Source organism: Mobula birostris, chromosome 29, assembly GCF_030028105.1.
Source record: "Mobula birostris isolate sMobBir1 chromosome 29, sMobBir1.hap1, whole genome shotgun sequence".
In the NCBI taxonomy this organism is placed as follows: domain Eukaryota; kingdom Metazoa; phylum Chordata; class Chondrichthyes; order Myliobatiformes; family Myliobatidae; genus Mobula; species Mobula birostris.
Genome location: NC_092398.1, coordinates 34,011,769 through 34,027,771, shown reverse-complemented (window position 1 = coordinate 34,027,771; position 16,003 = coordinate 34,011,769). Strand labels below are relative to the sequence as shown.

General features: G+C 51.7%; 1 protein-coding gene across 1 annotated transcript in view; it reads right to left on the bottom strand.

Moving 5' to 3' along the window:
• Positions 1-320: 320 nt before the first annotated feature.
• Positions 321-16,003, bottom strand: part of LOC140190261 (creatine transporter-like) — a 33,352-nt gene continuing 17,669 nt past the window's right edge. The window contains exons 7-13 of the mRNA XM_072246838.1: positions 11,396-11,520; positions 10,354-10,466; positions 9,421-9,558; positions 3,875-3,977; positions 3,513-3,613; positions 2,750-2,920; positions 321-2,189 (exon numbers count right to left, since the gene is read on the bottom strand). Coding sequence (XP_072102939.1) covers positions 2,052-2,189; positions 2,750-2,920; positions 3,513-3,613; positions 3,875-3,977; positions 9,421-9,558; positions 10,354-10,466; positions 11,396-11,520 — 889 coding nt within the window. The 3' untranslated portion in view covers positions 321-2,051. The remainder of the gene's footprint in view (positions 2,190-2,749; positions 2,921-3,512; positions 3,614-3,874; positions 3,978-9,420; positions 9,559-10,353; positions 10,467-11,395; positions 11,521-16,003) is intronic.

Sequence of the window (16,003 nt, the reverse complement as noted above, 5' to 3'; positions counted from 1 at the left end):
GAGGCTGATGAGGCAGTGGCCAGTTCTTGGGAGCCCTCTCTCTCCCTGCCACCTTCTACCAGTACCCCCTTCCACCCTGCCCCTCAACATCAGGAGTCTTTCCGGCCCGAATGCTTCAAGTTGGAGCTGAGAATGGACAAGTCGGGGAGGCCGGGGGGAGGGGGGGAGGATGTGGTGTTTACCCAAACCACCCACAGGCTGGGTGAGAGTGGCAGGTCGGCAGTAGTTGGTGCGAGGAGTGAATGTCCAGCACCAGGCCCTGTGAAACAGGCTGCACAGCCTAGGCCGAAAGCAGACACCGGATTGCCATGGAGACCAGTTGACAAAAGATTTTATTCATTTCAATTCACACACTGAAAATCCAGAAGACTCACAAATCTCAGACGTGCTCTAGAAACCACACAGTTAACTTGTGCAGTTAATCACAGTATCATGTTAAGGTGCTTATTTTAAAGTGATTACATCACTCTGATGTACAATCAATTCTATTGTTATTGGCACAATCACAATGAGCACTTCTGCGGTGGCTCGCCTCCCCCATTAACTCTGTACAAACTCGTTCAATTCCACCTCCTACAGACTGGGTCAGACCACACCGGGAGCACTGCGCACAGTTCCCGTCTCCGTATCCCTGGATCAGACCCTCACCGGGAGCACCGTGCACAGTTCCCGTCTCCGTATCCCTGGATCAGACCCTCACCGGGAGCACCGTGCACAGTTCCCGTCTCCGTATCCCTGGATCAGACCCTCACCGGGAGCACCGTGCACAGTTCCCGTCTCCGTATCCCTGGATCAGACCCTCACCGGGAGCACCGTGCACAGTTCCCGTCTCCGTATCCCTGGATCAGACCCTCACCGGCAGCACCGTGCACAGTTCCCGTCTCCGTATCCCTGGATCAGACCCTCACCGGGATCACCGTGCACAGTTCCCGTCTCCGTATCCCTGGATCAGACCCTCACCGGCAGCACCGTGCACAGTTCCCATCTCCGTATCCCTGGGTCAGACCCACACCAGCAGCACCGTGCATAGTTCCCGTCTCCGTATCCCTGGATCAGACCACACCAGCAGCACCGTGCATAGTTCCCGTCTCCGTATCCCTGGATCAGACCCTCACCGGGAACACCGTGCACAGTTCCCATCTCTCTATCCCTGGGTCAGACCCACACCGGGAGCACCGTGCACAGTTCCTGTCTCCATTCCCAGCAGCAGGAACATGGTTCCGGTCTCTCTACCCTGATTTACACAGTCTCCAATTCAATCCAAGGAGGAATTTGGAAGAATGTTCTCCTGCCTGAGGGTGGGTCTCGGGGTGCCAGTTGAACTGTGTTTGCAGAGTGCGAGGAGGTGGGCGAGCATTGTCCAAGTGGAACCAGCAAGGAGCTGACAGCTGGCATGAAGTGCGTCTTTTCCAAAGTTTAACATATTAATTATATGTTATATAATAAATAATCACAGGACACCAATTTGGCCTGAGGTTCAGGAGGAGGCACTTTGAAATGAAGGGTGGGGTTGAGGAGGGGGAAGACACCAAAATTATCCCAGCCTTCAGAATCCGCCAAGGGTAGTGCTCGGTTGGCAATCAGCAGAAACGGTTGTGGTTGGAGATCAGACACACTGTGCAGGTTTTATCAGATTCGGACCGAACATCACCTCACCCCACCTCCCGTCCGATCACAGATTCCCAGAGAACAGTGGGTGTACACACCCACCACTCAGAGAGGGTCACAGTGTCCTCCCCCCTGGATGGGGTGGGTACATAGAAATTGCATCCCTTCATTAATAGACCCATTGTCCTTTGAGACGGCCTCTGCAGTCATGGTATTTGCAAAGTCAGTAGCCCCTCCCACCCTTCACCCCTACCTCCTCCCCCGCGAAACCTCAGAGAGACACACACACACACACACACACACACACACACACACACACACACACACACACACACACACCAGCAGAATGTTCTGGAAGACCATCCCTGGGGTGCTTGGGCTGACCCCAGACTGGAGTTGAAGTGGGGGTCCCATCCGGGACCGCCACCGTGAGTGGTGCGCACTCACATCACGCTCTCGTAGATGACCACCTTCTCGTGGGAGGAGGAGGCGTCCTGGCACGGTTGCTTGAGGTCTGCCTCGGCAGCCTGGTAGATCAGGTGATGGTTCCCCCACACCGGCCTGGTCAGCTCCCGCCACCGCTGAGGGGAGCAATGCGCAACGTCAGTCAACAATGTCACAGCAACCCATTTCTTTACACAGAAAAGAGCACCACACGCGCACGCAAAATACTGCAGGTACTGAGAGGATAAGGGGAGGGATCTCCGAATTTATTTATTTATTGATATTGCAGCACAGAATCAGCTTTCTGAGCCGCACCGCATAGCAACCCTTGATTTACCCCAGCTGAATCACAGGACAATTTACAATGACCAATTAACTTACCAACCAGGATGTCTTTGGACTGTGGGATAACGCCCACACAGTCACGGGGGCGGGGGGGACGTATAAACTCCTTACAGGCAGTGGTGGGAATTGAACCCGGGTTGTCTGGACTGTAAAGCGTTGTGCTAACCACACCACCGTGTGAGGGAGCCCCCCTACGCACCACCTCTGACGGTTTTAATGACCAGAACTTCAGTGTGGGACTGTCACCCTGTCCAAGACGACCTCACCATCTCCTGCCACCCGCTGTTCCTACACCAGTGTCTCTCCCACCCTCTCCACCCCAGACGCCCCTCGCTCCCTGCCCCGTACTGACCTCTTTCAGGGAGCCCCTGCTTTGGGTGAGCTTGTAGAGGATGGTGGTGGGGATGCAGAGCATGGAGGCCAGGGCAAGACTCCAGCCGATGGCCTCGCCCCACCAGGGGTAGGTGTACGTCTTGTTGTACGTCAGGGGCCGGTAGTTCACCAGGTGGAAGGTGAAGATTCCCTGGAGTCGGAGAGGAAACAGAGTGAGCTGGACGGGACCAGTTACAGAGGGTCTGCCCACCCACCCCCATGCCCCCCATGCCCACCCCACCTCACCATCTCCCCCATCTCACCTCTTCCTCCTCCCCCCCGAGTCACTCCCATCTCACCCCCTCCTCCACCCTGTCTCACCCCCTCCTCCCCCCCGAGTCACCCCGTCTCGCTCCCTCCTCCCCCCGAGTCACCCCATCTCGCCCCCTCCTCCCCCCCGAGTCACCCCGTCTCACCCCCTCCCCCCCCGAGTCACCCCGTCTTACCCCCTCCTCCCCCCCCGAGTCACCCCGTCTCACCCCCTCCTCCCCCCGAGTCACCCCGTCTCGCCCCCTCCTCCCCCCCGAGTCACCCCGTCTCGCCCCCTCCCCCCCGAGTCACCCCTGCCTCTCCCCCTCCTCCCCAAGTCACCCCATCTCCCCGCTGCCCCTCCCGTCACCCTGTCTCTCCCCTCCCCGTCTCGCCCCCTCCCGTCACCCCTCCTCACCTCACCCCACCGCCACCCCCCATGGGATGTCCCGTGTCTCTCTGCCCCACCCCCATGGGATGTCCCGTGTCCTCACCATGCAGATCAGAGGAGTGATGAACGACCAGCACCACTTTATCATCACACAGGGTCGGTACCCCAACATACACACCAGGTCACCCATAAATCGGTCTCCACCTGCAGGGACAGACATGGGGGTTAACACCGGCTAAGGATGGGGGAGGATGGTGGGCAACGGAGAGTTCCACCATCATTAACCCCCTCCCACACCCTCTCGGCATCTCTACGACAGCTCACAGTGTGCTCCTGCCCCATTCCTCCCAGCGCAGAGGGAGGGGAGAGTCAGTGACACTCACCGTACACCCAGGCTACCACCATCACACCTGAATGGGTCACAGTGGGTTCCTGCGCAGGGAGGGGAGAGTCAGTGGCACTCACCGTACACCCAGGCCACCACCACACACTCCCAGAAGGCTTGCCAAAGCAGCGTCATCCCACTGGCCGAGTAGTAATCGAAGAGCTGGAAGATGAACATGCCGGCCTGGGCAGGAGAAGAGGGAAAGGAGATGTCACTAACACAGCACCTGCTATAAACACATTGCATTGCTACATGCTACACATAAGTGTACCTTCCCCACCCAGTCAGAAACTCTCTACCTCCAGATTCCTGCAGGCACCAGGAGATCTGTCCAGATGTTGTGGGGTGGTCAACTAATCAGGATTTAGGGCTGTGGTGTGGTCAACCAATTAGGATTTAGAGCTTGTGGGGTGGTCAACCAATCAGGATTTAGGGCTGTGGTATGGTCAACCAATTGGGATTTGAAGCTGATTCTGCACATCCCTACTCGTGCACAACAAGATCTCACTCTGGGGAGATTCGTTTCCCAACCTCCCATCTGAGGGGTTACACCCCATCCACAGGGGCAGAGGGAGCTATGGGTTAATGTCTCACCAACTTGAAATGCAAATTATAGCAGGGGATAGAAAAGGCATGTCAAAAGGGCAATGTCATGGTTGTCATGGGGGATTTCAATATGCAGGTAGATTGGGGAAAATCAGGTTGGTACTCAATTTGTTGAATACCTATGAGATGGCTTTTAGAATAGCTTGTGGATAAGTCCACTGGGGAATCAACTATTCTGGATGGGATGAACCAGAATTGATTAGAGCTTAAGATCAAGGAACCCTTAGGAGACAGTAATCATAAAATGGAATTCATCCTAAAAATTTGAGAGGGAGAAGCTAAAGCCAAGATCTATTGGTGTTACAATGGAGTAAAGAGGCATGAGAGAGGAGCTGGTCAAAGTTGATTGCAAAGGGACACTAGCAGGGATGATGGCAGAGCAGCAATGGCTGGACTTTCTGGGAGCAATTCAGAAGGTACAGGACAGATGCATCCCAAAGAACTGTTCTAAAGGCAGGGTGATGTAGCTGTGGCTGACATGAGAAGTCAAATCCTGCAGAAAAGCCAAAGAGAGGACATATAATAGAGCAAAAATTAGTGGGAAGTTAGAGGATTGAGAATCTTTTTAAAAACCAACAGAGGGCAACTTAAACAAAACTCGGAGAGGGAAAAGCTGGAATATGTAGGTTAACTAGCTAGTTAAAGAGGATACCAAAAGTTTCTTCAGATACATAAAGAGTAAAAGAGAGGGGAGAATAGATATTGGATTACTGGAAAATGATGCTAAAGAAGTGGTAATGGGGGACAAGGAAATGGCAGATGAATTTGAGAATTTTGCATCAGTCTGCACTCTGGAAGACAGTGCCAGGATGCCAGAAATTCGAGTGTCGGGGCAGAAGTGAGAGAGGTTGCCATTACTAGGGATAAGGTTCTCGGGAAACTGAAAGGTCTGAAGTAGATAAATCACTGGGACCAGACGGTCTACACCCAGAGTTCTGAAAGAGGTGGCTGCAGACTTTGTGGAAGCATTAATAATGATCTGTCAAGAATCTATTGATTGTGGAGGACTGAAAAATTGCAACATCACTCCACTCTGAAAGCGGGGAGAGAGGCAGAAGAAAGGAAGTTATAGACCAGTTAATATGACCTCAGCGGTTGGGAAGATGTTGGGAGTCAATTGTTGAGGATGAACGAGAAAATGGGTTCTGCTGAGGGAATTTGAGCAGCTAGGGACTAAATTGAAAAGCAGAACCGAAAAGGTGGTAATGTCTGGATTACTACCCGAGTCGTGTGCAAATTGGGTTAAGATTAGAGTTAAGTGCATAGCTCAGGATTGGTGTGGCAGAAGTGGATCTGAATTCATGGGGAACTGGCACCAGTATTGGGGAAGGAGGGAGCTGCGCCAATAGGACGGGCTTCACCTGAAGCAAGCAATAAAGAAAGGGAAGATAGATTATGAAAATAAACTAGCACAAAATATGTGGAAGTTGTCCTGTCCAAGACTGGAAGAAGCTGCAGAAGATCGTGAACATGGCGCAGTACATCACACAAACCAATCTTCCGTCCGTGGACTCACTTTACACTGCACGCTGTTGGAGCAGTGCTGCCAGGATAATCAAGGACACGACCCACCCAGCCAACACACTTTTCGTCCCTCTTCCCTCCGGGAGAAGGCTCAGGAGCTTGAAGACTCGTACGGCCAGATTTGGGAACAGCTTCTTTCCAACTGTGTAAGACTGCTGAATGGCTCCTGACCCGGATCTGGGCCGTACCCTCCAAATATCCAGACCTGCCTCTCGGTTTTTTTGCACTACCTTACTTCCCATTTTTCTATTTTCTATTTATGATTTATAATTTAAATTTTTAATATTTACTATTGATTTGTAATCCAGGGAGTGGGAAGCGCAGAATCAAATATCACTGTGATGATTGTACGTTCTAGTATCAATTGTTTGGTGACAATAAAGTATAAAAGTTATTATAATTATATAAAGTGGGAAAGGATGGCCAGTGAACGTGGGTCCCTTGGAGGATGAGAAGGGGGAATTGATATTGGGTAATGATGAAATGACCAAGGCTTTGAATGTGTCGGTTTTCACAGAGCAGGACACATCTAACATGCCAAAGAAAGATGATATGGATGTGACGGGGCTGAGCAAACCTGTGGGCCTGTGGAATGAATGCATCTCAGGGTACGGAGAGAAATGACAGAGGTTGTAGTTGAGACTTTGTGATAATTTACCAAAATTCTATGGACTCTGGGCAGGTCCCGGTGGATTGGAAGTCTGCAAATGTCATGTCACCGTTGAAAAAAAGATGTAGGCAAAAAGCAGGTAACTATAGGGCTGTTAGTTTAACATCTGTGGTTGGGAAAATGCTTGAAGCCATCACTAAAGATGAAATAGCGAGGCATCTGGAAAGAAATGGATCCATCAGGCAGATGAAGCATGGATTCAGCAAAGGCAGGTCCTGTTTGACAAACTTACTGGAGTTCTTTGAGAATATAACAAAGGTAGTGGATAGAGGGGAACAGATGGACTTTGTTTATGGATTTCCAGATAAGGTGCCACATAAAAGACATATCCATAAGATAAGGATGCACAGAGTTGGGGGTGAGGTATCAGCATGGTTAGAGAATTGGTCAACCAGTAGAAAGCAGAGTTGGTGTTCTCTGGTTGGCATTCAGTGGTGAGCGGTGTGCTGCAGGTGTTGGTGCTGGGCCTACAACTGTTCATGATCTACATTAACAATCTGGAAGAGGGGACCGATGTAGTGTATCCGAGTTTGCTGATGATACTAAATTGAGTGGAAAAGCAAATTGTGCAGAGGATACAGAGAGCCTGCAGGGAGATATAGATTGGTTATGTGAGTGGGCAAGGGTCTGGCAGATGGTGTACAATGTTAATGAGAGGCCATCCACTTTGGAAGGAAAAACGGAAGATTGGATTATTGAAGTGGAGGGGGACTTGGGAGAGCTCGTGCATGAATCACAAAAGGTTGGTTTGCAGGTGTAGCCGGCTATCAAAAAGGCAAATGGAATGCTGGCCTTCATTGCTAGAAGGATTGAATTGAAGAGCAGGGAGGTTATGCTGCAGCTGCACAGGGTACTGGTGAGGCCGCACCTGGAGTACTGCGTGCAGTTCTGGTCTCCTTACTTGAAGACGGATATACTGGTTTTGGAGGCAGTCCAGAGGAGGTTCACCAGGTTGATTCCAGAGATGAGGGGAGACTGAATCACCTGGGACTGTACTCACTGGAATTGAGAAGGGTGAGAGATCTTATAGAAACATAAAATTATGACAGGGATAGATAAGATAGAGACAGGAAAATTGTTTCCACTGGTAGGTGAGACTAGAACTAGCCTCAAGATCTGTGGGAGTAAATTTAGAATGGAGATGAGGAGGAACTGCTTTTCCTAAAGAGTGTAGAATCTGTGGAATTCTCTGCCCAATGAAGCAGTGGAGGGTACCTCACTAAATATATTTAAAACACAGTTGGATAGATTTTTGCATAGTAGGGGAATTGAGATTTATGGGGAAAAGGCAGGTAGGTGAAGATGAGTCCATGGCCAGATCAGCCATGATCTTATTGAATGGCAGAGGAGGCTCGACGGGTCAGGTTGCCTACTCCTGATCCTATTTCCTATGAGGTTTTGGAGTACTTGGAGGCACATGGTAAAAACAGGCTGCAGTCAGCATAGTTTCCTTTAGGGAAAATCTTGCATGACAGATCTGTTGGAATTCAAGCAGAATAGACAAAGGGCAATTGCAGAATAGAGTACTTGGATTTTCAGAAGGATTTTGACAAGGTGTTTCACATGAGGCTGCTTAACAAGTTAAGAACCCGTGATGTTGCAGAAAAGATACTAACATGGATAGAATATTGGCTGATTGGCAGCAGGCAAAGAGTGGAAATAAAGGAGACCTTTTCTACAGTTTTCCACAGGGGTCTGTGTTGGGACCACTTCATTTTTATTGTATCTCAATGATTTGGATGACAGAATTGATGGCTTTGTGGCCAAGTTTGCAGATAATACGAAGATAGGTGGAGGGGCAGGTAGTGTTGAGGAAATAGAGGGGCTACTGAAGGACTTGGACAGATTAGGAGAATGTGCAAAGAAGTGGCAGATGGAATACAGTGTTGGGAAGTGTATCATGCACTTTGTTACAAGAAATGAAAAGGTTGCCTATTTTCTAAATAGAGAGAAATTCAAAAATTTGAGGTACAAAGGGAACTTGAGGGGATTCGAGGACTCCATGAGGACTCCCTTAGGTTAATTTGCTGGTTCAGTCAGTGCTGAGGAAGGCAAATGCAATGTTAGCATTACTTTTGAGAGGACTAGAATATAAAAGCAAGGATATAATGTTGAGACTTCATAAAGCACTGGTGAGGCCTCACTTGGAGTATGGTGAGCAGTTTTGGGCCCCATATCTAGGAAAGAATGTGCTGGCATTGGAGAGGGTCCAGAGATTGAAAAGATTACCTTATGATTACCGATTGATGGCTCTGGGCCTGTACTCGCTGGTATTCAGAAGAATGAGAGGGGGATTTTCATTGAAACCTATCGAACGTTAAAAGGCCTCGATAGAGTGGATGTACAGAGGATGTTTCCTGTGTGGGGGAGTCCAGGACCAGAGGGCACAGATGCGGAATAGAGGGATGTCCATTTAGAATGGAGATGATGAGGAATTTCTTTAGCCAGAGAGTGGTGAATCTGTGGAATTCATTTCCGCAGACAGCTGTGGAGGCCAGGTCTTTTTTGGGTAGGTTTAAGGCAGAGGTTGATGGATTCAGGGTATGAAGGGATACTGGGAGAAGGCAAGAGACTGGGGTTGAGAAGGAATCGGTTCAGTCATTATGAAACGGTGCAGCAGACTTAATTGGCCAAAGAGTCTAATTCTGCTCCTGTGTCTTATGGTCTTAGAGCTCCCTCCAGCGCAGCACTGCCCCCTCTCTGCCCCTCCCACAGCCCGTAGGTAGCTGGTTGGACTAGTGCAACGCACTGAGGCCCAAGAGGAGAGGGAGGGAGGCACAGAGAGACCTGAGGTGAGAGTGGAAGGTGTGAGGTGCCGAGGCTCACCTGGGTGACCATGGAGAGGTCGATGACGAAGCTAATGGTGATGACGACGGCCACTAAAACTTCCCTCTGGTAGCGGCAGGAGGACTTGGCGGGCAGCAGGTCGAGAATCCCGGTGATGAATCCCTCCACACCCACAAACTGGGGGCGACAAGCAGGCCAGAACGTGAACAAGACAGCCCCTCGCTCGGCCCGTACACTATAATCTTCAGTGGGCTCCCTTTCTCTGTACAGCGGCTGGAGGGGGCAGAGATGGGGAGGGAGGGGGTCACAGAGATGGGGAGGGGTTTAGGGGCCTGAGGGGGGTCACAGAGACAGGGAGGGGTTTAGGGTCCTGTGGAGGGTCACAGAGATGGCGTTGGAGGGGGTCACAGATCAGAAGAGGTGTAGGGGCCAGGGGAGGGTCGCAAGATGGGGAGGGGAGTTGACGGGGTCATGGAATTGAGGAGGGGTCCACAGATGGGGAGAAGAACATTGATTGAAATATGATCAGGGTTGGGAGATGCGGACAGGACTGTCCCTGAGAGGCAGATGGACTGAATTCTACTGTTTATTCCCCTCCACCCCCTCCCTCCCTCTTCCCCTCCCCCTCCTCTTTCCCTCCCCCTCCCTCCTCTCTACCCCCCTCCACCACTTCCTGTTTCCCTCCCCCTCCCTCCCCTCTACCCCCCTCCACCACCTCCTCTCTTCCCCCTTCCTCCCTCCCGCCTCTCTTCCCCCCCTCCCTCCCACCTCTCTTCCCTCTTCCCCCTCCCTCCTCTTCCCTCTCCCCCTCCTCCCTTCCCACCCTCCCCTCCTCCCTCTCCCCTCCTCTCTTCCCCCTCCCCTCCCCTCTTCAACTCTCCCCTTCTTCCCCCGTCCTCTCCCCTTCCCCCCTCCCCCCTCCCCGCTGTCTCTATTCGCTGCTCCCCGTTCTGCCCCCCGCCCACTCGGTACCTGGCTGCCGAGGCCGAGGAAGAGCAGCATAATGAAGAAGAGTGCGGCCCACACCTGAGGCAGCGGCATGAGGGTTACAGCTTTCGGGTAGGCAATGAAGGCCAGGCCGGGCCCTAGGATGGAACAGAGCGCACGTTACCGGGACGGTGTGGACCTCGTTACCGACACGGAGCGGAGCGCACGTTACCGGGACGGTGCGGACCCTGTTCCCGGGATGGACCAGAGCGCACGTTACCGGGACGGTGCAGACCTCGTTACCGACACGAAGCGGAGCGCACGTTACCGGGACGGTGCGGACCCTGTTCCCGGGATGGACCAGAGCGCATGTTACCGGGACGGAGCGGAGCGCACGTTACCGGGACGGTGCGGACCCTGTTCCCGGGATGGACCAGAGCGCACGTTACCGGGACGGTGCGGACCCTGTTCCCGGGATGGACCAGAGCGCACGTTACCGGGACGGTGCGGACCCTGTTCCCGGGATGGACCAGAGCGCATGTTACCGGGACGGAGCGGAGCGCACGTTACCGGGACGGTGCGGACCCTGTTCCCGGGATGGACCAGAGCGCACGTTACCGGGACGGTGCAGATCTCGTTACCGACACGGAGCGGAGCGCACGTTACCGGGACAGAGTGGAGGGCCAGTGCATTGCCACAACGAAACACAGAAGCCCCCCAGACAATGTAAAATCTACCCCGCCGCCCCGGAACTAGACCATGACGGGCTACTACATACACGGCTCCTGGGTCAGGGCGTATTCTGTGACGACGTTTACCCTCTCGGTTTGCGGCCGCCCCCCGGGAAGGATTCCATGAGGGAACAGGAGAGGCCATTCGGCCAACCAAAATCCTTACACAGCCTCGCACTAAACCCTGGACCCTCAGCGCACCCTGAACCATTAACTATTCAGTCTCTTCCTGCCTCAGTCCTGAATACCAGCCCCCAGGCCCCCAGGGACAGAGGAGCTCAGACAGGGGATGGTGCTGAGGTCAGTGAGGGACACGGGGCCTCCCTGCCGTCAGTTCCCTCAATGACCTTCCTTACCTGACTCAGCCACCTGGGAGATGTCCACTCCCTGCTCCTCCGCCATGAATCCCAGGATCGAAAAGACAACCAGGCCCGCAAAAAAACTGGTGCCGCTGTTCACCAGCGACAGGATGAAGGTGTCTCTGTGTGAATCAGAACAGACACCGAGAGAGACGCTGAAATAGGCCATCGCACACTCCCGGGATCACAGAGTGAATCTCCCTCCACACTGTCCCATCACACACTCCCTCCACACCGTCCCATCACACACTCCCGGGGTCAGACACAGAGTGAAACTCCCTCCACACCGTCCCATCACACACTCCCGGGATCAGACACAGAGTGAAGCTCCCTCCACACCGTCCCATCACACACTCCCGGGATCAGACACAGAGTGAAGCTCCCTCCACACTGTCCCATCACACACTCCCGGGATCAGACACAGAGTGAATCTCCCTCCACACCGTCCCGTCACACACTCCTGGGGTCAGACACAGAGTGAAGCTCCCTCCACACCGTCCCATCACACACTCCCGGGGTCAGACACAGAGTGAAACTCCCTCTACACACTCCCGGGGTCAGACACAGAGTGAAGCTCCCTCCACACTCCCAGGGTCAGATATGGAGTGATTCTGTCTACGTAAGATGGTGGAGGGCCAGTTAGCCAACAGCCTGCCCCAGTGTGTTACTGAAGTCATTGTCTGATGAATGTCTGATGATCACAGAGTGAATTGTGCCGAAGAGCAGCCTGCCCAATGCTCACAGTCACGGAGCTGGTGGTCAGTGGGGACTGCTGCGATTGGCAATTGGATTGCTGGGGTGATGGAGACCCCGTCATCTGTGACAGGTTGTTGCAGCTGTGCAGCCTGTAGGCTAACACCCTATGGAGGGAGTTTCACTATTAGTGTCCTGATTTCTCAGCACCCACTGAGAGAGCTGAACCACTGCCATCCTCACCCAGTGGAGCAGAGGTTGACTTGAGAATTAATGGCCCTGTCAGTGCCTTGCTTGCATTTACAACTAGCTGTACCCCTCATAAAATCTCTCCTCAATCTCCTCCACTCCAGGGAATAAAGTCTAACCTAGTCAACATTTCCCGATAACTCAGGTCCTCAAGACCCAGCAACATCCTTGTAAGTTTTCTCTGCACTCTTTCAATCTTACTGATACCTTCCTCTGGGGAGGTGACCACAACTGTGCACAGTGGTCCAAATCTGGCCTCACCAACGTCTTATACAATGTCAGCATAACATCCCATCTCCTGTACTCAATACTTTGAACTTGAAAAGAGATAAGTATTTAATGACTATACTGCTGGTGGCTGGTAAAAAGACCCTTACCAGGAAATAATTATCACAGGAGAGCCCAACTTTAAATGTATGGATGGAAATTACAATGGACATTTACAAAATGGAGAAGATAACAGCATCTGTTAATCATAAGTTGGAACATTATTCATACTGGGAAATATGGTTTAACTACATAACACCTCATAGACCTGATTTTATTCTCAAAAGTCAATGAATATGTTGTTTAAAAAAAGATCACTCCCTACTCTGTACATAGTTTTCTTCTTTCGATTGTTCTTTCTTTCCTCTCCTTTCTATAACTGCATACCTCAGATAAATATTATGTGGAGATTTCTGACAAATATGATTATATGATCTATATGTACTGTGTCTGAAATACATCTTATGGAAATGTTTGTTTGATGATGAAATTCAATAAAAAATAAATTACAAAAAAAGGCCATTGTGTCAGAAGTTTTCTTTATGAGCCTCTCCACCTGTGACGCTACTTTCAAGGAGTTTTGAATCTGTAAATTAGATCCCGTTGTTCTACCACACTCTTCAGTGCCCTACCACTCACCAAGCAAGACCTTCCCTGGTTGGTCCTCCCAAAACTAGATGGGCCGAAGGGCCTGTTCTCTCTCTGACAAAATGCAACACCTCACACTTGTCGGCACTAAATCCCTTCTGCCGTTGTTTAGCCCGTTTTTCCAGCCTGCCACATTCTGCTGCAAACGTTGACCGTCTTCCTTGCTTAATTCTCCCTGAAAGTTATGAAGCAACCTTTCTTTCGATAGGTTTAATACCTCGCTGCGTCATGGTGGCGTGGCGGGAAGCGCAAACGCTTTACCGTGCCAGCGACGGGGGTTCATTTCCCACCGCTGTCTGTAAGGAGTTTGTACGTTCTCCCTGTGACCGCGTGGGTTTCCCTCGTGTGCTCCGGTTTCCTCCCACAGCCCAAAGACGGACCAGTTGGTAGGTGAATTGGTCACTGTAAATTGTCCCGTGATTGGACTAGGATTAAGTCACAGGTTGCTAGGCAGAAAGAATTCCACGCTGTATCTCAATAAATGAATTCTCTGGCCTTTCTCTCCACCAAATCTGTGCTATCAAACGGACACCTACACCAGTCTCGACCTTCTCCCTGACATGGACCAACTGACAGGGAACCACTGACCTCCTCTTCCACCTCCACATCTACACGCGCGACCTAACGACCCTGCTCGTGTTTGAGACCTGGGACGACCCACACTGTCTCAGGGGCGAACAAACAAACGCCACACAGCGAGAATGGAACCGAGCTGGCTGGAGCTGGGAGGTAGTGAGGAGCGGGGGGAGAAGGAGGAGGGTCCTACCCTCTGTGCCACCCCCTGGTCCTGGCAGTCTGGTGTGGTATAGTCGTGAGGAACGTTATACAGGGTCACCCCGAAAGTGCCACGGTACTTCAGACCTATAAGATGGTTCGAGGTGATGCAGCAGAGATTGAGTGGCTTTCAAAGCTTCGTGACAACGTCCGGTTTTTGGTGTACACCAGCCTCCCCGACCCCACAACCTCTTTTCTTTCCCCTCCCCACTTTGGCGAAGAGCCCATCACCTTCCTCCCTCTGGCTCTCCACCGCCTCGCTGCCAGTCTAGGCGTTTCTCAACCTGCTTGATGCCATCGACCATTACCGATAGCCGAGGGGTCCACGGACCCCAGGTTACGACCCTCGGTCCATGACCTTTCACGTCAGGTTCCTCCTTTACCTCTTTCACCTATCTACTCCCAGCTCCTCATGTCAGCCTCACCCATCAGCTGCCAGCTTGTCCTCCTCCCCCTCCCGCCCAAAGGAGGGTCTCGGCCCGGAATGCCGTCTGTTTGTCCGTTTCCACAGGTGCTGCCTAACCTGCTGAGTTCCTGCAGCGACTTGTGTGGGTTCCTCTGTAAAAGTTACAATGCCCTGCCCACTTCTCGTTCCCTGTGATCTCTGGTACAAGCTTCACCACAGGTCTGAACTGCTTATCTGTGAGTTAAGCTTTGAATCACGCCACCCAGCAGCCCCGGAATTAACGCTAGCCTAACCACGGGACAGTTTACCGTGTCCAATTAACCTCCCAACCAGCACGACTTTGGACTGTGGGAGGAAACCCATGCAGTCACGGGGAGAGCGTACAAACTCCTTATAGAGGACATCAGAATTGAACTCTGAACTCCTGGACCCTCTCCAATATCAGCGCCTTTCTTCTTACATAAAGGGCCCAAAACCACTCACAATATTCCAAGTGAGGCCTCACCAGTGCTTTATAAAGTCCCAACATTACATCCTTGCTTTTATATTCTAGTCCTCTTGAAATGAATGTCAACATCACATTTGCCTCCTCACCACCAACTCAACATGGAAATGAAACTTCAGGGATTCCCGCAAACTGGTTCACAAGTCCTTTTGCTCCTCAGATTTTTGAGTTTTCTCTCCATTTAGAAAACAGTCTACACTGTTGTTTCTTCTACCAAAGTGCGTGACTGGTACTGTGTTTCATCTGCCACTTCTTTGCCCATTCTCCTGATCTGCCCAAGTCCTTCTGTAGTCTCTCTGCTTCTCCAACACTACCTGCCCCTCCACCTTATCTTCCTATCGTCCACAAACTTGGCCATGGAGCCATTATCCAGATCATTGACGTACAACATAAACCGGATCAGTCTCAGCACAGGCCCCTGGGGAACACCACTAGTCACCGGCAGACAACCAGAAAAGGCTCCCTTCATTCCCACACTTTGCCTCCTGCCACTCAGCCACTGCTCTGCCATGCTGGTATCTTTCCCATAATCCCACGAGCTCGTCTTGTTAAGCTGCCTCAGTTGACCTGTATGTTCACATCCCTACATTCCTGATCATTTTCAATCCGAAAGACCCTTAAACTTCACTTTTTTACACCTACTTCCACCCCGGTCATGCATTCCAGACCGCCCTACGTAAACAAAATCTTGACCCTCACGTCACCTCCCCACAGGCCTCAAAAAGCATGTCCTCTGCTCGCTGACATCTCTCCCCGGTCTCTGACACACTGTTTGAGCAATGGCCGTGAGAGCTTCGGAACTGGAGAATGAAAGAAGTTGAAACGTCTGCAGGTCAACGAGTTGAAATTCAGCCAGAGAGGCCAAACTGACAGAGCTGTTATCCTCGTCCCTGACAGCTCTTTTGTTCAAGTTGTTTAATTCTAAACAAATTAGGCCAAGCCACAGCTTGTTCTCTCGGAAGTGCTGACGACGTCTGGTGAATTGTAAGAGGGAGAGATGTCTGCAATCACGCAGTTCTCTGGCAGCCTACTGTGAGATGGTGATTTAACATGTTCAGGGGTT